This window comes from Melanerpes formicivorus, unplaced genomic scaffold (genome assembly GCF_026170545.1).
Source record: "Melanerpes formicivorus ecotype bairdi unplaced genomic scaffold, bMelFor1.0.p_v2 SCAF_15, whole genome shotgun sequence".
Taxonomy (NCBI): domain Eukaryota; kingdom Metazoa; phylum Chordata; class Aves; order Piciformes; family Picidae; genus Melanerpes; species Melanerpes formicivorus.
The window spans coordinates 19,209,202-19,232,372 of NW_027142367.1; the positions used below are offsets into that span (position 1 = coordinate 19,209,202).

At 41.6% G+C, this 23,171-nt stretch overlaps 1 protein-coding gene across 1 annotated transcript in view; it reads left to right on the forward strand.

Annotated features, from left to right (window-relative positions):
- The window catches only part of ADCY2 (adenylate cyclase 2), a 230,477-nt gene that overhangs the window by 136,354 nt on the left and 70,952 nt on the right, over positions 1-23,171 (forward strand). Inside the window, exons 5-7 of the mRNA XM_068147738.1 lie at positions 7,709-7,857; positions 19,017-19,128; positions 20,859-20,986. Of these exons, the coding sequence (XP_068003839.1) occupies positions 7,709-7,857; positions 19,017-19,128; positions 20,859-20,986 (389 nt within the window). The remainder of the gene's footprint in view (positions 1-7,708; positions 7,858-19,016; positions 19,129-20,858; positions 20,987-23,171) is intronic.

A 23,171-nucleotide genomic window follows, 5' to 3' on the forward strand; every position in this document is an offset into this window, starting at 1 on the left:
AGAGCATGGAGGAGTTATACTGTTGATGTGCTTCAGACATGATCTTCTAACTTAAGTGCAATGCTGTGCCTTATAAATGCTTTTGGTTTTGCTTTGGATTTGACACTTTCAAACACAAGGTTTGACTCTAAACTGGACAGCTGAACAGGAAAGTTCCATGTTTGGGAAAGGGCTGCATAGACACCTTTCAAGTGGTACTATTGGATATCTTTACAGACAGGTCCTATGGATGGTTTGGAAGAATGAAAAGATGTGGAGAGAGGGCTGCATACAGTATTATTAATTTCTAGTGAAATAAAAAATGAATCTCACTCATCAAAATGTGAAATGAGATATACTGGTGTGAAAGGGTTTATTATGTAAAATAATGGTATTGAGCAAATGATATCATTGTAATACTTCACCATTATTAATGGATGATATAGTAATAACCATGCTAATCTCATCAAATTCTTTGCAAAGCGTTGCTTCTGTCTATTCAGCAGAAATGTTGAGATATATATGGCTTAAAGAAAGAGCTAACAGGATCAGAAAACAAAAAAAAAACATGAAATTGTGTCAATTTATCAAGCAGCTCTGGCTGTGTATGTCATTATGTTCTGGTTTTACTCTTACTTTTTTGCTATTTCATGACTTGTCTCTGGAGCAGCCACAAGATAGGCATGTCTTCTGAAGGTGAAGTGAACATAATTTGCAAAATTAGTCATAGAAAGATTGCTCATGCAAACTGTAATCTATGCATAAACATCAAGCATCCCCTGAATTCCTTGAAGGAATTTGTCTTTGCCAAATATGTAGTGAGACTGTGCATTTAAATGAGCTTTCAGACCCATACGCTGATGTAGTTGCAGTGAAAAAGTGCTTTCAGGTAGCTTTAGTGTTATTTGGACATGAAGGTGACAAGCCAGATGTTAAGTTTACTTTCAGAGTTACTCAGCAGCAAATGAGCTGGGCATGGTGAGGGTGCAGAATGGTGACTGTTTAGCCTGAAAACAAATACATGTATTTCCATGGAAAGCCTGGGTTGGTTGTGTCATTCTTGCAAAGTGCTCAAGTCATGCCACAGATGTTTCACTACTACGAAATGATCTGAAGAAATCTTGTTTCCTCCTGGAGGCTTGGCTGCAGCTCAAGGCCATCAAACAGTGAGCAAGGCACCAGGGCAGCACTGTGGGGTCTGATCCCCATCTGGCGCCTCTACTGGGAGATGCTTTTCAGCTGGGGCTGTGCCACTCATCCTGACCTCAGCTGTAGCTCCTTTGAAACATCCTCCATGCCTGTACTTGGTCTGGCCCTGGTCCTAGTCCCTAATTTGGAACTGACTTGCCAGGCTTTCCTGGGTGTTATCCTTGCCCTTGTCCAGTCCTGACACCTGGGTGGACATGTCTCATCACCTGGTTTGACCATGGGGATGGGCTCTGTCCCACTGGCAGCCCCCTGTGCTTACAAGAGCAGCTGCAGCTTGTCTTCTGAACTTCTTGAAAGAGTTTGTGTTTGATGGATGGTGAAGTAGTGAGGACTGAGAGGATGATGCTTCTGTATATTGATTTTCTGATTTTGATATCAGCTCCTGGCACTGCCAACCTTGAAATTTCACCTACAGGATCATGTAGATAAAAAGTTTTACAATGCTGTGCTTGGCAATTAAAAAAATCCTCATTTTCCACAGGGGAAAATAATTTTTTTAAAGCTTAGATAAATGTTGCTGGCAATGAGGAGCCTTCTAGGAAGCTGTTAATGAACAGGTGAGAATTCATAATTCTGTCATCAGAAAAGATGGGAGTTGTGGGATGAAGTTTAGAGTAGCCACGGGTAAAAGCAAAAGCAGTGATTATATAAGTTTAAAGTGGTTCAATATGATAAAAGTTGTGGTAGGAAACATTTGTCTATATGTCAGGAAAAAATCTTTGCCTGTTTTTGTCAAGGTAGATGATAGCTTCTGGAAGTATTCCAGGAAAAATGTCACTCTAACAAAGGAAGAGGCTGCCACTAGACAGGAAGAGTATCAACAAACATTATGAAATAAAAGTTGCTTCTATGACAGATTTGTTTCTGGAAAGAAATACAGTGATGTACTCAAGAACTTAGGAGGACATTGAGTGATATGAAAATGCTTTCTGGTTTTTATTGGGCAACAGATTTGAGTTATATAACGTTACAATAGGAGTAGATTTCAGTAAGATGTTTGATTCAATGTTGTTGGGCATCCTGATTAAAAGTATTAGAATAAACTTTATTAGAATAAACCAAACCAGGTTGGAAGAGACCTTCAAGATCATCGTGTCCAACCCATCAACCAATCCAACCCACCCAAACAGCTAACCCATGGCACCAAGCACCCCAGCAAGTCTCCTTCTGAACACCTTCAATGACGGCGACTCCACCACCTCCCCGGGCAACCCATTCCAATGGGCAATCACTCTTCCTGTATAGAACTTCTTCCTAACATCCAACCTGAACCTCCCCTGGCACAGCCTGAGACTGTGTCCTCTTGTTCTGGCACTGCTGCTGATCAAAAGAGCTTATTAAATGGGCTTTCAGTATGGCAAATGGAAATGGTCAGTGATCAATGAAATGGCATGTGTGTCATATTCTGCAAAGACTAGTTCCCATCCCTTATGCTATTATGTATTTTTTATTAATGACCTAGGAGAAAAGTGAAGACAGTCACAGACAATCAGTTTTGCCAAAAAACAAAATAACAGTCTGAGAGTAAATACCACAACACAGAATACTTACTAAACTATATTCCAGACAGTTTATAGTAACTGTCTGGAAAGTCATAATTCTAAAAGCAAAGAGTATGGGTCATAGATGGAAAATTGAAAGGCTGCAGCTTTGAAAAATATTTTGGAGACATAGCAGACAGGGAATTCCAGAGGTGTTACTGTAGAAAGTTGCACAGTGTAAGTCATGGACATGTTGAGAGGAGTAAGGCAGGAGGGTATGTGTGTGTGTGTGTGTCTATGGTGACTGGAGCACAATGTTAGGATTTTTGTCAAATGAACTTTCAAAAAATGTGTGAAGGTTGTTGAGGGTTTAGAGAAGAGAGTTTAGAAAACACTCAGGAGCAAGATATCCATGGACCTAAGTCTGCTTACCTGATCAAGAAGCTAATTAATCAGGATCTCAGGTAGTGATAGGACTAGGGGGAATGGAACGAAGCTGGAGGTGGGGAGATTCAGGCTGGATGTGAGGAGGAAGTTCTTCCCCATGAGAGTGGTGAAGCCCTGGAATGGGTTGTCCAGGGAGGTGGTCGAGGCACCGTCCCTGGAGGTGTTTAAGGCCAGGCTGGATGAGGCTCTGTCCAGGCTGATCTAGTGTGGGGTGTCCCTGCCCATGGCAGGGGGGTTGGAACTAGATGATCCTTGTGGTCCCTTCCAACCCTGACTGATACTATGATACTATGAATTATCTGATCAATGTATAACTGAATGGGGAAAAGAGTGGGGACATTAAACTTGAGCTAAGGACCAAGACTTCAAAGTAAGAAATACAGTTTTTAACAGTTTAGCTTAGCTGATTAACCCTGTGGAACAAGTAGCTAAGGAACTGATGAATTCTCTATTTCTTGATGTCTCTGTAATCAAGATGCATATGAGTAAAATGCAATTTATTGGTGTCATTACAAGTAATAAGGTTGTTGTAGGTTACTAACATAAGATAAACTTAAGGGGATAATAATGCTAATTAAAAACAAATAAATCTCCCCTTCCATTTAATAATCCAAGTTAGCTTTAAGGAAAAAAACATTTAAAGCTCTTTATTCTAGTAGGTGCATGAGGTCTAAGTAAAAAATGATAATTTTCCAAACAAGTACCCTGTTGATCACCATGTAACGTGGCTCATTGTGTGATCAGGAATCATAAGATTCCTTTCTTATAGGGTATTTGTTAATAGGTTTCAAGGGCAGCTGAACAATTTATTTTAGCCATATTTATTTGCTAACTCTGTTGTGAAGATGGATGCATATATAGGCTAATTGCTTCTAGACCTCTTTACTGCTGACTTACTGACTTACAAACTTGCTAAAAGGCATATGCCACAGGAATCTGAAGAAAAAATGCAACCCACAGAAAAGTAGAATTCAATATTCAGTGCCCTAAATGAAATTATATGGGGCAAAAATATCTCTGTATGGGATTATAGGGACAAGTATGTCTTGATCTAAATATATGTAGGGTTTTTTGCATACTTCTTGAACATCAGAATTTCAACAACAAAGATGTACATTTATTCCAATATGACCAAAATGTTGACCTATAGTTCTCTTCAGAGACAGCAGGGAGAAAGAATAATAGGGATGCTTACCTGCTACAGGAATTCAGTTAGATTGTATGAATTGTCTTGAAGAACAGTTTCTCTGCATTGAGATAAGATGTTAACCTACTAATTTTAATGCAGCAAGGCCTATCAGAATACTTTTGTTTCTCCATGATGAGATTCTGTTGTCTGTATTATTCAAGACATCAAACTTGATGAAATAATATTTGGCCTTTAAATCTATACATTTGTAGAATTATTCATGCTTCAGTAGAGAGCTAGTAGTCATGTAATTTTGTACTAATAGGTGAATCAGAAGGGGTATTTTACATAACAAAACAGGAATGAGTAAATAAATAAAGCATTATTGCTTCAGGCCCAGAACAGTTTGATTTGTGGCATATGCTGTGAAGAAAATGTACTGTACCAAACATTTGAGGATATTTTGCTTGCTTACTGTATAACAGCAGCAAGTTGTGACCTCATTTGTGCAAGATACTGCATATGCAGTTGCCACCTTGCAAATACCAACAGGGTGTTATGATCTCTAACTGACGTATGCTAAGTTATTCTAGCTAAACAAACATCTAGAGTTTATCAAGCTTCAGGGGAGTGACTGGGAATCACTGCCAAAGACATCTGTGTGATTATAGGGAAATTCTGACAAGCAATTCAATTTGGATGTGAAAGAACAGAAACTCGAGTAACAATTTGACAGATGCCACTGAAATTCCACAGTTAGAGAATCCAGGAAGGATGACTACTTGCGAGCCACTCACTTGGATCCAGATGGACTTGCTCAGAGAAGAGGGGAGTACTTAACCCAAGAGTACTGAAAGACATTATAATGTGGTATTTATTATGGATCACATGCCCTGTCTTTTAGTCCTGGAGAACACAGACAGTCGGGAAGTACATTTCAGTGCATGAATCATATGTACTGCCTGTAAGTTTGTGTTGGTAACATTTCAGACATCTTTAAGGGAATTTTCATTACTGCCATAGCACATCAGTTTCTTTTTAAGCAGAATATACTATTATTCTTAGTCTGAAGACTTTTAAATGCCGCGTCTTGACCCACTTTCAGAATAACTTGGACTTTTTTCTTACAGACTGTAGCTGTGAGAATGGCTTTTCTCTCTACTAAAAATAGTCAAGTGTTTTGTCTCAGTCAGCATCTTGTGTGTTAATTCACCTAGGTTTTGATGTGCAGATTTTCTGTCTTTTGGGGAGAAGACATTGTAACCCGCAGTCTTGATTTGTGTTCCTCACGCGGTTCCTGCAGATCAGCCTGCAGAAATTCCACTGCACAACAAGATGCACCACAATGTGATTAATAATTGGTCTTGATCTTTCCACTGTGCTCTTTGTAGCCATCAGAGATGACAAAACATGAAGGAAGAGGTGTACATAAATGTTTTGCATTTATTTGGGGTTTTTTTTAGGAGAAAGGTAGGGAACAATGTATTTGTAACTATTTTGTATTTGTCTATCTGATGAGCCCAGACACTGTCTTCATAAATAGGTGAGAGTCAGCTTCTTTCACAATTGTCTTTTAGCAAAGGAAACCAAAAAAACCCAACTCGTGAAATGGAGTATGTGACTTGATAACACATTATCACACAAGTGGTAAATTCACAGCCTGTGTGATGGAGAGTGACAGAAGTGTTTAGGTATAGTGGTGCAGGGTGGGATATTTTGCGGTGTGCTTCACCAGTTGCAGTTCTCCAAAGCCACCTGTGGTTTTAATCTTCTATTTTGTGTCATGGAACCAGAGGAAGAAAAACATTTTTTGGAGCAAAGTTCTGGTGTGAACAGCTTCACCATGCTGTTTAAACAGAAAGTTTTCTGACCTGGAGACCAAAATGAAGGGAAACACTCTGTGTCTCCTGCTGTCCTCTACAAAATGAGGGCATTCTATTTTTCCTTTCCTCTTATAATTCTTTACCTTGTAGTTGACTTTATGCCACTTCCTATGAAAACTGTTTCTATTGCTTTCTTGAAAACTTTTGTTGCTTATGTCTTTGAGCTTTTGCCGGTCTGTCTGGGATTCAAAGATGTGTGCAGTAACCTGGACATTGAATGTCTGCCTCACTGCATGTCTGGAATGATAATCAAGTAATAGGAAAATAGTGAACTGGTTTTGATGTACTAGCCATGGTACAACAGGAGCACAGTGATGTAAAATCGGAGCTAAGAGCACTCACCTCTTTGTTCACTGTTTAGTGATAATTATTAATAAGTACTGAGCTGTGCTGTACATTATAAAACAGCAACTTTCTGCTAGATAAAAGAGCAACTGGCAAGAGTAAGCTTTCATTATGGAAAAGAAGAAAAAAACTCCTTATTTTTTAGGCATTCTTTGTATGTTTGCAAAATATGTGCACCAAGGACCAGTGAACTACGTTAGAAATGAATGGGTGTGTACTTGCTAAAATGCCTAAACATACTAAATCAATCTTGCATTTGAGAAATGACACCACATTAGCATTTTGATGAAAAGTCAATTGTGTGTATTCTCCTAAGTTATAGTGTGTCAAATCTGAGCTCCTAGCAGTACAAAAACTGTACATCTATTATTTCATTCTTGCCTCCTCTAGTCAGGCTAGACACATCTATGTTTATCTTGAACATTTATTTCACTACTTTGTCTTACTTCTTATGTATTAGTATGCAAAATAAAGATAAATCCATGCCTATGTGAATTAAAATTTATTTTAGACCTCATCAAGGTGGAGAAAAAGAAGAATATTATTAGTTCAATAGTCCACAGGAACAGAAAAGGATTCTGGCTTGGTTCTTCTTCACAAGGAGAAGACCATGAGTATCTTACCAGTAAAAGATAAGGAAAAATACACACAGTGCTTAAAAAAAAAAATAAAATCAATTACCCTTTAGGTTAATATTTTTACAAATCTTTCTTTCACTGAATGCCATACTAAAGGAAGCAGAGAGTACCTGTCAAAACAGTCTGCAAAAGTCTGACATTTTCAATATAGTCTGGGTCCCGATTTTATCTTTTCACTTTCAGTCCAACAATGGCTAGAACTATGACTACACATTTAAAATACTTTTATAAATATTATTTAACCTCCTCTTGCCTGAATTGAACTCCATTTCTCCAAAACCCCTACATAGTCTTTGCAGCTCTTGCTTTATTTCCTACCTCCTACTCAGATTACTGTGCGTCACTTTTTGGATGTTAAGTTTAGCTTGAGCTTTTTCTATTGTATACACAACCTTGAAGAAGTTAGGTATTGCTTGGAAATATGTGTATATCTCTGCCAGGTTCTTCAAAGAACTGATTAATTTTGGAGGCCTGAGTACAAGTGCCATTGAAATGTTCCAGGGTGTTCAAAGTAATGTATGCTTTGCACGGTATTGCTCCCATGGTAATTTCATTCGCCTTAAAAAAAACCTGTGGACATTTAATTTTACGTTTTAGGAACGCCTTCTACTTTCTTTACTGCCTGCTCACATTGCCATGGAAATGAAGGCAGAGATCATTCAGAGGTTGCAAGGCCCCAAGGCTGGCCAGCTGGAGAACACCAACAACTTCCACAATTTGTATGTCAAAAGGCACACCAATGTAAGGTATTGTACTGTAATGAAACCTATCAGCAACATTCAAAACAAAAAATTCTGAAAAGAAAATATCAAGAGAACAGTTAAGGCAACACTTGTGTTAATATGGTTTGTCAACAACTTCCACGTTCCAGATGAGCAACAGAGGTGATGATACAAAGGAGCTGTGTCGAAAAAGCCACTCATTAAAAAGCTGACTTTGTATTGTCTTAAGTTTTTTAGGTCGAAGTGCAGAATCTTGCTTTCATGCATGCCAGTCAAAACTGTCATTCGTGTCAGTTATGGTATTCTTCATTTTAAATGTCCTTAGCTGGTGCAATTTCTTGAGTTTTATATAATGTAAGTAGAAGCAGCTGTATCCCATATGTATTTTACACAGTGCCTGAGATAAAACAGTCAGCTGACAAATATCGTTAATTGATTCATTATTTATTAATTATCGATAGACATTAGAAAATTAATTCACAATTTATTTCACAAATTCTTTCCTCTTTACAAGTTGTTTTGCCCATTTTTTGCTTTTTTTAATTGGACAAATTAAATTATATTCTTAGATATTGTTTTTTTAAGGCAAATATTGCAGGACTTTTGAGGAAGTTTATTTTCGGTGGCAAATGCGAACACTTTTTCTTAGCCAAATTGTAAGAATGGTCAAATTTTCTTGGTGAATAGAAACATGGTGTGTGTCTTGAATATCTTAGTAATCAAGCTTGATTTTAATAGATTCATAGATTCATGGGGTGGTTTGGGCTGGAAGGACCTTAATGATCACTTAGTTCCAATCCCCCTGCCAGGTTGCTTGGGGCCTCATCTAATAATAATGTGGTGGGTGGAAGGTAAGGCCGAGAAGCCTCCTCCCTTCCCCCTTGTAAAGTAAAAGGGAAAAAAAATTGAAGGGAAAGGAAAAAAAACTCGCAAGCTGAATTAGCAAAGCAGTGGAGCTATATTTACAAAGCGATGTAGGGTTTGCAGGGAATTATTTACAAATTTACAATATCTACAATATATACAAAGATATACAACAGAGTAACACAGAAATGAGAGTGCCCCCCTCGGCAGAGAGGGGTCCCCCACCTCCGCTCTCCCCTCTCTTCCCCCCCTTTCCCCAGAATGGGATAGAAAGAGAAAGAGAAGAGAGGAAAAAAAAGTTAGAAGCAGTTTGTGTTAATTGGAAGGGAGTTAGTATACAGGCCTGTTATCTGGTTTTCAAGGCCGAGGCCTTGGCAGAAAGCCCAGCACAGGAAAGCTGTTGCCTGAAGAAGAGGCGGAAGCAAGACTGAAAATAAAATGCCGGAGTGCCCAAGATATCTTTCCTACACTCCCAGTTCAAAGGGTGCTTCCTCCCACTCGTCCAATGAAATTAGTTTAGACTATTCCTTCCGTTTACCAACTTCCGTCCACCATGTTCCCTTTCTTAAGGGGGCAACGTCAACCGGCCACAGTCCACCCCTTCTAAACAATTTCATTGGCTGTTCATACTGTCCATCCAATACAAAACGATATTTACAGTTCGTGAGTAAAGTTCATAGTCCATTCCGGCTATGCTCAGATGTAGATGATTCAAAAGTCCAAGAAAATCAGAAAATGAGAAAAATGGAAAACAGTTCATTTCTTCACCGACGAAGCGAAGAAAAGGGAAACAGGGAAATCTCAGGGTCTCTTAGTTGACTCAGGGCTCTCAGGGATCTCAGGGTTCGTGCACCATAGATTCGTCGTTGATTCTTCCTCTGGACGCGATGTAGCTGTACAGCAGTTTGAAATTAACCTCTTTCAGCTAAAGTTAAATTTCTTTGTGGAATACACTGAATTTCACCATTCTCTTGCATTACCCAATAAGTGTGACCCGGACCTTCAGCTGAAACCACCCCTCGGACAGGTTTAGCCTCTCCTGAGGGTGAAAATACCCAAACAGTTTTACCTAACAGATTCTTTTCTCTAACAACAGGAACTCTATCACCTTCTACTTTCCGTAGCAAATCTGAATGTGCAGGTCCAGCTCGGTTCACTGAACCTCTACTATTTACCAGCCAGGTTGCTTGTGCTAAATGTTTTTCCCAGTTTTTCAAAGATCCACCTCCCATGGCTTTAAGAGTGGTCTTCAACAAACCATTGTAGCGTTCAATCTTCCCTGAAGCTGGTGCATAGTAGGGAATGTGGAATATCCACTCAATACCGTGCTCTTTTGCCCAGTTCTTTACAAGGTTGTTCTTGAAATGAGTTCCGTTGTCTGACTCAATCCTCTCTGGAGTTCCGTGTCTCCACAGGATCTGTCTCTCCAGACCGAGAATGGTGTTGCGTGCAGTTGCATGTGGAACTGGACAAGTTTCCAACCATCCAGTGTTTGCCTCTACCATAGTAAGCACGTATTGCTTACCAGAACGAGAACGTGGTAGATTGATGTAGTCAATCTGCCAAGCTTCACCATACTTGTACTTGGACCATCTGTCACCATACCACAAGGGCTTAAGTCGTTTTGCCTGCTTAATAGCAGCACAAATGTCACAGTCATGGATGACTTGCGTGATAGCATCCATGGAAATGTCTATGGATCTGTCGCGAGCCCATTGGTATGTTGCATCTCTGCCTTGATGTCCTGACGAATCGTGAGCCCACCGAGCTAAGAATATCTCACCTCGGTGTTTCCAGTCGAGATCAAGATTAGAGTCCATGTCTACTTGAGAAACTCTTGCAGCTAGATCTGCCTGATGGTTGTGTTGCTGTTCCTCAGTAGCTTTGCTCTTAGGAATGTGAGCATCGATGTGTCTCACTTTCACTGGAATTCTCTCGATTCGATCAGCAATGTCCTGCCACAGGTTGGCTGCCCAAATGGGTTTTCCTTTCCTCTGCCAACCACTTTTCTTCCAGTTCTTTAGCCAACCCCATAGAGCATTGGCTACCATCCATGAGTCGGTGTAGAGATAAAGCTTTGGCCATCTCTCACGTTCAGCTACGTCGAGAGCTAGCTGGACAGCTTTTACCTCTGCGAACTGACTGGATTCTCCTTCTCCATCTTTTGCTTCTGCAACTCGGCGTGTTGGACTCCACACTGCAGACTTCCACCTTCGCTTGTTTCCAACAATACGACAGGAACCGTCTGTGAACAAAGCGTATTTCTTTTCATCATCAGAAAGGTCATTGTAAGGAGGAGCTTCCTCAGCACGAGTTACTTTCTCCTCTGGAGGCTTAGCACAGTTGATGCCTTCAGGCCAACTTGAGATCACCTCCACTAGACCAGGTCTTTCAAGATTTCCCATTCGAGCTCTCTGTGTTATCAGAGCCATCCACTTGGACCAGGTTGAGTCTGTGGCATGATGTGGTGTGGATCCTTTGCCTTTGAACATCCAATTCAAAACTGGTAATCTGGGAGCTAGAAGAAGTTGTGATTCAGTTCCAATCACTTCAGAAGATGCTTTTACTCCTTCATAGGCAGCTAAAATTTCTTTCTCTGTTGGAGTATAGTTAGCCTCTGAACCTCTGTAACCTCGACTCCAGAAACCAAGAGGTCGTCCACGTGTCTCACCTGGAGCTTTTTGCCACAAGCACCAGGTTGGACCATTGTCACTTGCAGCCGTGTACAAAATGTTCTTAATGTCTGGACCATCTCGGACAGGTCCCAGACCCATTGCTTGAATTACCTCTTGTTTTATCTGGTCAAAGGCTGCTTGTTGTTCAGGTCCCCAGTGGAAATGGTTTCTCTTTCGAGTCACATCATACAGAGGTTTCACAATCTGACTGTATCCAGGAATGTGTAGTCTCCAAAATCCCACTATCCCTAAGAAACGTAGGGTCTCTTGCTTGTTTGTGGGACTTGCCATGGTAGAGACTCTATTTACCACATCCACTGGAATGTGTCGGCGTCCATCCTGCCATCGCACTCCCAGAAACTGAATCTCTGTGGTAGGTCCTTTCACCTTGTCTCGCTTGATGGCAAAACCTGCATTCAGAAGAATGTCAATGATTTTGTTACCTTTCTCGAAGACTTCCTCAGCAGTTTTACCCCAGACGATGATGTCATCGATGAACTGGATGTGTTCTGGAGCACCGCCTTTCTCCAGAGCATCGTGGATCACTGCATGACAGATGCTTGAGCTGTGGATCCAGCCCACTGGCAATCTGTTGAAAGTGTACTGGATTCCTCTCCAGGTGAAAGCAAACTGAGGCCTGCATTCCTCTGCTATGGGAATAGAGAAAAATGCATTAGCAATGTCTATGGTAGCATACCATTTGGCCTCTTTGGATTCCAGCTCATACTGTAGCTCCATCATGTCTGGTACTGCTGCACTCATAGGTGGTGTCACTTCATTTAGGGCTCGGTAGTCTACCGTCAGACGCCAGTCTCCATTCTGCTTCCGCACAGGCCACACTGGACTGTTGAAAGGTGAATGAGTTTTGCTGACGACTTTCTGACTTTCCAACTGACGAATCAGATTCTGAATGGGCAACAAAGAGTCACGGTTGGTTCTGTATTGTCTGTGATGCACAGTCTGAGAAGCAACCGGCAATTTAATGTCCTGTATCTTATGTTGTCCCACAACTGCAGATTCATCAGAAAGTTCGGGTCTGGCAGACAGCTTCAATTTTTGTCCATCAATTTCTATTGAAGCTACTCCAAAAGCCCATTTGTAACCTCTAGGGTCTTTGAAACGCCCTTCTCTCAGAAAATCAATTCCCAAAATACAAGGTGCGTCAGGTCCGGTCACAACTGTATGCTTCCTCCATTGTTTACCAGTTAAACTTATATTAACCTCTACCTTACTTAACTCTTGAGATCCACCAGTGACTCCCAGAATAGTTATAGACTCTGATCCCTGATAATTTGATGGTATTATGGTGCACTGAGCTCCTGTGTCAACCAAGGCCCTGTACTTCCGAAATTGTGAAGTGCCAGGCCACTGGATGTACACATCCCAATAGATTCTATTATCTCTGTTATCCCTCTCCTCCCCCTGGCGGGAGGCAGGGCACCCCTAGTTATGGGGAACATGCGCACATGTGCATTGCACATATTGTGCAGGGTTATAACTTTGCGTGTTATAACTGGAGCCACTGTTGGAGCCATAAGAGTCGTTCTGGGGAACTGTGGAAGCAACAGCTACCCTTCTGGTATTGCTACCTCGGGTTCTGCCACTTTGCAATTCCCTCAGTCTCCTGAAAAGATTAGAAGTTGGTTGGCCATCCCAGCGGTTCATGTTCTCACCAAACTGATCACGCAGAGTTATCCAAATAGTTCTACGTGATTGCCTTGGTGGTCTGTTTTGGAATGACCTGTTTTGGAATGTCCTGTTTTGGAATGACCTCCTTGGAGGACGTGTATTCCTCACAGATGAGACTTGTACCCACCTGGAGGAAGAATTGAAATTATCCTTCTGTGCCAATTGGTATATGGAATCTTTTAACTCTCTTATGCAATTCTGAATATCACCAGACATCGTTTTAATGGCCGACACCAAAGAACCACGTGTCATGCTATCCTCCAATTGTCTCATTTGATCACTGAATTGGCCAACCGTAGGAGAAGCTCCACCATAACTTCTTGACACAATTCTGCTTGCCAGAATGTTTGCATAATTGGAAGGAGCAAGTTTGATGATCTTTTTAGCAAGACCAATACCCACAGGAATGTCATCAGGATTCAGAGTTTCATGTTCACCATAGAGTAGCTCTCTAACAGCAAATTCTCTCAAGCGCTTAATTCCCTCATCTATGGTAGTCCAGGGTTTAGGATTCCAGGGAAGATCATCTCGGGAAGGGTATCTCAGGGCAACCGCTATTAAAAGGCGTATCCACAGATTAACCTTACCGAGAGCTTCGCCTAGATGTCTATCTATTCCATTGTCCCTTGAGAGAGTTCCTAACTGAGCTGCTGACTTGTCTCCAACTGTTAGAGCTGAAGCACCTGTATCATAACACCTACTAAGCCAAGCTAGAACTGGCTCCTTATCTGCCCTGGTGAAATCTTTACGGACATTTCTCAATTCCTCCCTTGGTGACGAACAGTCCGTAATATCATCTTCATCTTCATCTCCCTGAATTCTTTGCCCATAAAATCCTGCTGTCATTCTCCTAAGGATCTCTTTAAGCTGAGAACCACCTTTGCCAGCTGCCTTCCTAGCTTCATCTCTATCCTGCTTTGATCTCACTAGGTTAGCTAGATCTTTAAAACAAACCTTCTCTCCCTCCTGAGCAGGATCTTTTAGAGTAGATGGTCCCTCACCAGGATCAGTCTCCACCTCTTCTTCTCCATCTTGGGCCTTTCCACTTCTAGTCTTTAAAGGAGCCATCTTAACTGGAGCTGTGTTTGAATTTACAGCCACCTTAATGGAAGCTGACAGGTCCTGAGATAAATCAGCTGCTGGGGCAGTGACTTCCGGTCCCACCCAGGGAGTGGGTGGAAGTGATGTTGCTCCGTTAATGGCTGACGGAGAAGAAGAAGAAGGAGAAGGAGTGGGAGAAGGAGTAGGTGCCATGTTGATACCAGCCGATGCCCTTGGCTGCTTGCCAGAATCAGCAAAGTCATTCAGAGCTGCCTTACCAATTAACTTTTTAGCCTTCTTTTTAACTGACACGGGTTCTCCACAGTCCTCGTCACTAGATGACTCTGGGACTGATCGAGAGCCACGGCGTTTTCTTTTTGATCTAGTTTTAATAACAAAACACGCCCTGGACACCTTTTTCTCTCGCCGCAAAGAGACCAGCAGATACACATTAATTATCACTGAAAGCAGGATTATACACATCAAATAAATCACTTTTGGATCCCAGGCATCACCTAAAGTTACTGTCTCCTCAGGCGGAATCTTAAAACCCTTTATCTCAATTGGGAGAGTGGTGGAGGTAACATTCCTGTATCTCACTGGCCATAATAAATTAATACATTTTCCATACCATAATTTAACTTTATACATAACCCACGTATAAATTGTCCGCACCAAATATTTACCCAGGTAATCCAAAATCAAACCCAAACAATACCTGTAAATCAGAGCCCCAAAAATTGAAAAGAATAATCGCTCCACAAACCACAGTACCTTCATGTTTGCTAATTCAGCTAGAAAACACTAAATCAATCAAATAATAAATTGAACTAATTATCTGCCGCACGTTGGGTACGCCAATAAAAAAAAATGATGTGGTGGGTGGAAGGTAAGGCCGAGAAGCCTCCTCCCTTCCCCCTTGTAAAGTAAAAGGGAAAAAAAATTGAAGGGAAAGGAAAAAAAACTCGCAAGCTGAATTAGCAAAGCAGTGGAGCTATATTTACAAAGCGATGTAGGGTTTGCAGGGAATTATTTACAAATTTACAATATCTACAATATATACAAAGATATACAACAGAGTAACACAGAAATGAGAGTGCCCCCCTCGGCAGAGAGGGGTCCCCCACCTCCGCTCTCCCCTCTCTTCCCCCCCTTTCCCCAGAATGGGATAGAAAGAGAAAGAGAAGAGAGGAAAAAAAAGTTAGAAGCAGTTTGTGTTAATTGGAAGGGAGTTAGTATACAGGCCTGTTATCTGGTTTTCAAGGCCGAGGCCTTGGCAGAAAGCCCAGCACAGGAAAGCTGTTGCCTGAAGAAGAGGCGGAAGCAAGACTGAAAATAAAATGCCGGAGTGCCCAAGATATCTTTCCTACACTCCCAGTTCAAAGGGTGCTTCCTCCCACTCGTCCAATGAAATTAGTTTACACTATTCCTTCCGTTTACCAACTTCCGTCCACCATGTTCCCTTTCTTAAGGGGGCAACGTCAACCGGCCACAGGTATTGTACTGTAATGAAACCTATCAGCAACATTCAAAACAAAAAATTCTGAAAAGAAAATATCAAGAGAACAGTTAAGGCAACACTTGTGTTAATATGGTTTGTCAACAACTTCCACGTTCCAGATGAGCAACAGAGGTGATGATACAAAGGAGCTGTGTCGAAAAAGCCACTCATTAAAAAGCTGACTTTGTATTGTCTTAAGTTTTTTAGGTCGAAGTGCAGAATCTTGCTTTCATGTATGCCAGTCAAAACTGTCAGTTGTGTCAGTTATAGCATTCTTCATTTTAAATGTCCTTAGCTGGTGCAATTTCTTGAGTTTTATATAATGTAAGTAGAAGCAGCTGTATCACATCTGTATTTTACACAGTGCCTGAGATAAAACAGTCAGCTGACAAATATCGTTAATGACTTCATTAATTATTAATAATCGATAGACATTAGAAAATTAATTCACAATTTATTTCACAAATTCTTTCCTCTTTACAAGTTGTTTTGCCCATTTTTTGTTTTTTTTTAATTGGACAAATTAAAAGATATTCTTAGATATTGTTTTTTTAAGGCAAATATTGCAGGACTTTTGAGGAAGTTTATTTTCGGTTGCAAATGCGAACACTTTTTCTTAGCCAAATTGTATGAATGGTCAAATTTTCTTGGTGAATAGAAACATGGTGTGTGTCTTGAATATCTTAGTAATCAAGCTTGATTTTAATAGATTCATAGATTCATGGGGTGGTTTGGGCTGGAAGGACCTTAAAGATCACTTAGTTCCAATCCCCCTGCCAGGTTGCTTGGGGCCTCATCTAGCCTCGCCTTAAACACCTCCAGGGAGGAGGCATCCACAGCCTGGGCAACCTGCTCCAGTGTCCTACCACCCTCACTGTAAAGAATTTCCTCCTCAAGCTCAAAGCCATTCCTTCTCATCCTATCACTACGAACCCTTGTAATAAGTCCCTCCCCACTTTCTTGTAGGCCCCCTTCAGGTACTGGAAGGCTGCTATATGATCTCCTTCGAGCCTTCTGTTGTCCAGGCTGAACAGCCACAACTCTCTCAGCCTGTCTTTACAGGGTATGTACCGCAACCTTCTGATCACCTTTGTGGCCCTCTTCTGGACCTGCTTCAGCAGTGTGATGTCCCTCTTAATGCTGGGGGCACAAGAACTGGATGCAGTACACCGGGTGGGATCTTGCAAGAGCAGAGCAGAGGGGCAGTCTGGGCTGCAAGCACACATTGCTGGCTCATGTTGAGTTTTTCATTTAATGACATGCCCAAGTCCTTGTCCTCGAGATTGATCTTGAGCCACTCCTTGCCCAACTTTTATTTCTGCTTGAGATTGCCCTGACCCAGGTGTAGGACCTTGTACTTGGTCTTATCAAACCTCATGTGGCCAAATTGGACCCACCTCTCAAGCCTGTACAGGACCCTCTGGATGGCATCACTTCCCTCCAGCATGTCAATGGGACAACACAGCTTGGTGTCATCCACAAATTTGCTGAGGGTGCGCTCAATGCCACTGTCCATATCGCTGACAAAGACATTAAACAGCACTGGTCCCAGTACCAACCCCTGAGGGATGACACTTGTCACTGGTCTCCATTTGGACCTTGAACTTGTTGGCTGTGACTCTCTGAATGCAATCATCCAGCCAATTCCTTATCCAGTGAGTGGTCCACCCCTAAAGTCCATGCTTTTCCAATTTGGTGACCTCGATGTCATGCAGGATGGTATCAGAGGCTTTACACTAGTCCAGGTAGATGACATCAGTTGCTCTTCCCTTATCCACAGATGCTGTAAATCCATCATAGAAAGCCACCAAGTTCATCAGGCATGATTTGCCCTTGGTGAAGCCATGTTGGTTACCATCAATCACCTCTTCTTCATTTCCCATATGCCTTAGCAAGGCCTTCAGGAGGATCTGCTCCATGATCTTGCCAGGCACAGAGGTGAGACTGAATGGCCTATAGTTTCTGGGGCCTTCTTTTTTTCTCTTTTTTGAAGATGGGCATTATGTTTCCCCTTTTCCAGTCATCAGATACTTCACCAGATTGCCCTGACTTTTTGAACATGATGGACAGTAGTTTGGCAACTTCACCTGCCAGTTCTCTCAGAAGCCATGGCTGGATCTCATTTGGTGTCATGAACTTGTGCACCTTCAGGTTCTTTAGATGGTCTCAACCTTGCTCTTCACTTACAGTGGGCAGATCTTGCATTTTCCACTTCTCACCTGTGTGTTCTGAAGCTTGAGCTAGAGCTCTTGCTGGTGAACACTGAAGCAGAGTAGTCACTAAGCACCTATTCATCATGACTAGGTCTCCACTTTCATTTTGCACAGGTCCCACATCTTCCCTAGGCACCTTTTTGTCATTGTTGTACCTGAAGAAATATTTCTTATTCCCCTTTACGTCCCCATCCAAGTTTAAGTCTATCCATGCTGTTGCTTTCCTGATTTTATCCCTGGCTGCTTGGACAGTGTCTTTGTAGTCCTTCCACATAGCCTGTTCTTGCTTCCATTCCTCTCCTTTTTTTTCCCAATTTAAGTCTGGGAACACCTCACTGATCCATGTCAGCCTCCTGGCACTCTTGCCTGCCGTATTCCTTCTTGGAATGCACTGCTGCTGGGCTTGGAGGAGTTGAATATTGACCAGCTTTCTTGGGCCACTCTTCCTTCTAAGGCTTTATCCCATAACACTTTGTCAAGTAAATCCCTAAAGAGGATGAAGTCTGCTCAAAAGTAGTGAGCTTGCTTGTCACTCTCTCTGACTGCTTGATGATCTTAAACTCTATCATTTTGTGGGCACTGCAGCCAAGGCTGCCCTTAAGTTTCACATCACTAACCAGCCCCTCCATGTTGGCAAGGACAAAATCAAACACAGCACCTTTTCTTGTGGGTTCCTTTACTACCTGGAGGAGGAAATTGTCGTTCATGCATTCCAGGATAGTCTGAGTAACAAGAGAACAAAAAATTTGATCCTGCTTACCACTGATAGGTAAACCTAAACAGAAGATGTCTACAATAAAATGTTGTAAAACAATTTCTAATAAGAAATGTGTTTACTGAAATGATTCTCATTGTTAAATTGCCAATCTGTAAGTAGGAAAAATATTTCTATTTTTTAATTCACTGTAACAAATATATGCATGGAGTGCCTATAAACACATATAAGTATATGTATAAAGGTTATACCTGTAACAGTGTTACCTATAAAGATATACATGGGTATAGATTCCAAATATAATGCCCATAAAATTTAATGTAGCTTTACCTATAAATGTATTTATTGCTCTACATTTAGCAGCAGCTGTTTTGGATATGGCCATACCTCTGTGAAGGTCAGGATGGCTATTTCAGGTATTGCTGTTCATTGATAAATCTAAATTCTGCAGAAGGAAACCACGACCCTGTACGTTTCTGTTGTAGCATCTTGTACGCCGACATCGTGGGATTCACTCGCCTGGCCAGTGACTGCTCTCCAGGGGAACTGGTGCACATGCTAAATGAGCTGTTTGGGAAATTTGATCAGATTGCAAAGGTGGGTTTCTACTGGGCTGCTTCTCTGCCTTCAAATAAGTCAGTCAACTTTAAAATACTTGTTCATCTCAGGGACTCTTCTACCTTCAGACAGGATTTCTGAGGGTTTGGCAGCAAGATCAGTCTTGAAAGGTGGAAAAAAAATCTCTCTTTCTGCTCTGAGCGCAACAGTGTGTTTCTACTGGTGTGACAATATGTGAAACCCAAGATCACTTTCTCAAAGAGGACCAAATGAGACAGCTCATTGAGCTAAATAAAGCTTAATGGCTGATAAACAGCACTTTAAATAGATCTTTTACAATTACAAAGATTAAGAAAATCAAGAAAAAAACCAGATACATTCAATTTTCTGATATCTCAAAAAGCATTTAAGAGCCTGGAGGACAAGAGAGGCAGTACCAATCAAAGGAATTTTAATTAATGGCCACATTTTTTTGATTACCCACGAAAAGATTTACAGAATCACAGAATCACTCAGAAGATTTTCTTTCGCTTATTTAGGCGCCATTTTTATTAAAACTAGATCCAACTTCATGCTATGTATCACAGTATCACAGGATAACTTAGGTTGGAAAGGACCTCGAGGATCATCGAGTCCAACCTATCAACACAGACTCCATGACTAGACCATGGCACCAAGTGCCACGTCCAATCTCCTCTTGAATGCCTCCAGGGACGGCGACTCCACCACCTCCCTGGGCAGCCCGTTCCAATGACGAATGACTCGCTCGGTGAAGAACTTCCTCCTCACCTCGAGTCTAAACCTCCCCTGGCGCAGCTTGAGACTGTGTCCCCTTTTTCTGGTGCTGGTTGCCTGGGAGAAGAGACCAACCCCTTCCTGGCCACAACCACCTTTCAGGTAGTTGTAGAGGGCAATGAGGTCACCCCTGAGCCTCCTCTTCTCCAGGCTAAACAATCCCAGCTCCCTCAGCCTCTCCTCACAGGGCTGTGCTCAAGGCCTCTCCCCAGCCTTGTTGCCCTTCTCTGGACACGTTCAAGTGTTTCGATGTCCTTCTTAAATTGAGGGGCCCAGAACTGGACACAGGACTCAAGGTGTGGCCTAACCAAAGCAGAGTCCAGGGGCACAATGACTTCCCTGCTCCTGCTGGCCACACTATTCCTAATGCAGGCCAGGATGCCATTGGCCTTCTTGGCCACCTGGGCACACTGCTGGCTCATATTCAGACAGCTGTCGATCAGCACCCCCAGGTCCCTCTCTGTTTGGGAGCTCTCCAGCCACTCCTACCCCAGCCTGTAGCTCTGCATGGGATTGCCGTAGCCAAAGTGCAGCACTCGGCACTTGTGTGAAGGTGAAATCAGAAACACTCAAGCAGATAAAAAATCTTATGTGTTTTCTATTACATTGTCTTAGAGTACAAAAGATAGAAATAATGTTATAATTACTAGTTGCAGAAAGTATTGTGTAGTACACCTTCAAAGATGCAAATATGGAACTCGAGGTCTTTTGCTTTCATATATCAAACATAAATATTTTATTTAGATTTCAGACATGATATTTGGGCTCAATTCTGTAATCTGAAGTGTGAAGGAATCATCCCTATAAAAATTCCTGACAGCACTTCTCTTTTAGCAAGCCAAGTCCTTATCTACAGAAAGAAGCTCAAATAGAATGTTTTTTCTAATATAATTTAAGTCAATCTTTGTAGTAGTAACACCTCATTTGTGTAATTCAAATTGAAAGTGACCATCTCATCTTACTTTTTCCTCCAGGAAAATGAATGTATGAGAATTAAGATTCTGGGTGACTGCTACTACTGTGTTTCTGGGCTACCTATATCTCTTCAAAACCATGCCAAGAATTGTGTGAAAATGGGACTGGACATGTGCGAAGCCATTAAGTAAGTGCTAACTGCTTATTAAATATTCAACTGCATAAGTTCTGTCTCTTTCCTATATATAGCAGTGATTGCTGGTTGAAACATTCAGACCTGCAGTGTGTTTCACTACAAGGTCCAGAATAGTAATCTGGATCTGAGCCTCAGGAAAGAAATGTTTTAAGATGTTGGGTTGTGCCAGACTATCTTGTCACTTCACCATAAAGATTATTAAGGGCCTGGATCATTGCTTGTATGAGGAAAGGCTGAGAGGGCTTGGACTCTTCAACCTGGAGAAGAGAAATCTGAGGGGGGAAAAAAAATCTCATCCATGTTTTTAAGTACCTGAAGGGAGACTGCAAAGAAGATGGAGTGCGGGTCTTTGGTGGTGCCCAGTGACGAGACCAGGGATGATAGGTACAACCTAAAATACAGGAGGTTCCCTCTGAACATCAGGACATCCCTCTCTGAACATCAGAACATCCCTCTGAACATCAGGAGTCACTTTTTTTCATTGTGAGGGTAACTGAATGCTGAACATAGGTTGCCCAGGGAGGTTGTGGAATCTCCATCCTTGGAGATACCAAAAATCTAACTGGTACATCCCTAAGCAACCTTTCCTAGCTGGTCTTGTTTTGAGCAGGAGTTGGACTAGGCAAATGCCCCTTCTGACCTCAACTATTCTGTGATTATGAAATGCTAAATATCCCAATAGACATCACTTAGGATAAGGAAGCTTTGTTTGTTTGCAGTTATGATGCTGCCACCCACCAGAGTCATAACACATTTTGAGAGGCCAGAGCTCCTGGTTCTTACTGAGTTTGGAGTTTGGTGCAGCAGCAGTTGCCCCTCCACAATTAAGATGCTTCAAGGCCTGAGGCCTTGAGCTACTGAGTTTGTCTATCAAAGGCATTCCTAATGGCTTACAAATTCCTGGGCTGAGAGCCCTACTTGCCACGTTTTAAATAGGTGATTAATTATGCCTGTCTTACTAGACCCCATGTTTAGGTTTAGTTTCAACTTCTCTTTAATTTCTTTTTAGATGATGTTCTAAGAAGTTTTGGTAATTAGCACATGAATGCACTCGAGAATTTTCTACTTGGCAGCAGTATTTTGTATTTGTGGGTTCCTGTATTTGTCTCATTTCTTTCCCATAGCCATTGTGCTTTTTCTGTCTTTGACACAGAAAACAGAACAAAGTATTTGAGAATCTTACTGTGACTGCTTTTAAATAGCAGTTGTAACTTATTTCAGGTAACTCAAGTACTAACAGGAAGCTTGATAAAATTGTGAAAGAGGAAAAAGAAATATTAGTAGACTTAAACATACTGTAAAGAACTGTAGCTCATCTACAACTGCTACTGCAAATAGCAGCTTAGGGACAGCAATAGAATAAACCAAACCAGGTTGAAAGAAACCTTCAAGATCATCGTGTCCAACCCATCAACCAATCCAACCCACCCAAACAGCTAACCCATGGCATCAAGCACCCCAGCAAGTCTCCTCCTGAACACCTCCAATGATGGTGACTCCACCACCTCCCTGGGCAGCCCATTCCAATGGGCAATCACTCTCTCTGTATAGAACTTCTTCCTAACATCCAGCCTGAACCTCCCCTGGCGCAGCCTGAGACTGTATCTGACCGGTTAACCCCTGTAAGGCCTCTGAGGATATAGCTACGAAGAATGAGGAATGCTCTAACGTATTACTGAAGAGCAGATTGTGAATGGATTATAGGCAACTGTAGCAGTTCTGAAGATGATGGAAGTTCAAAGCAGTCTTGGGAAAGGGTAGCTTTACTCCCTTTCATCTCTTCGCCTGACTGCTATCTGAGCTCCCAATGCAGAGCAAAAATAACTTTTTTGTAAGCTGCCTGCCCTGGAAAAATTCTGCAACCAAAGCTGGATGCATTTCAGTATGAGGGCACTAGTTCGAAGGTTACACATCATGCTGAAGGCTCTTAAGCTTGCCTATCTAGAAACTTCAACTCAGTGTTATCATTTATTTGTTAAAGGGGCTTGTTCTGTTAGTTTATTTAAGAAACATTTTGTAGGCAAAGGACAGTGAAGAAACTTTTCACCTTTTTTTTTTAACCAAAGTCAGATAGATTATTTTCTGTAATTAACACCTGAAGTTCTTTTTAGCTTTTAGGAGTTAAAACACTGTAAGTGGCTACTTACAGCAATTATTATTAATGACACAAATAACT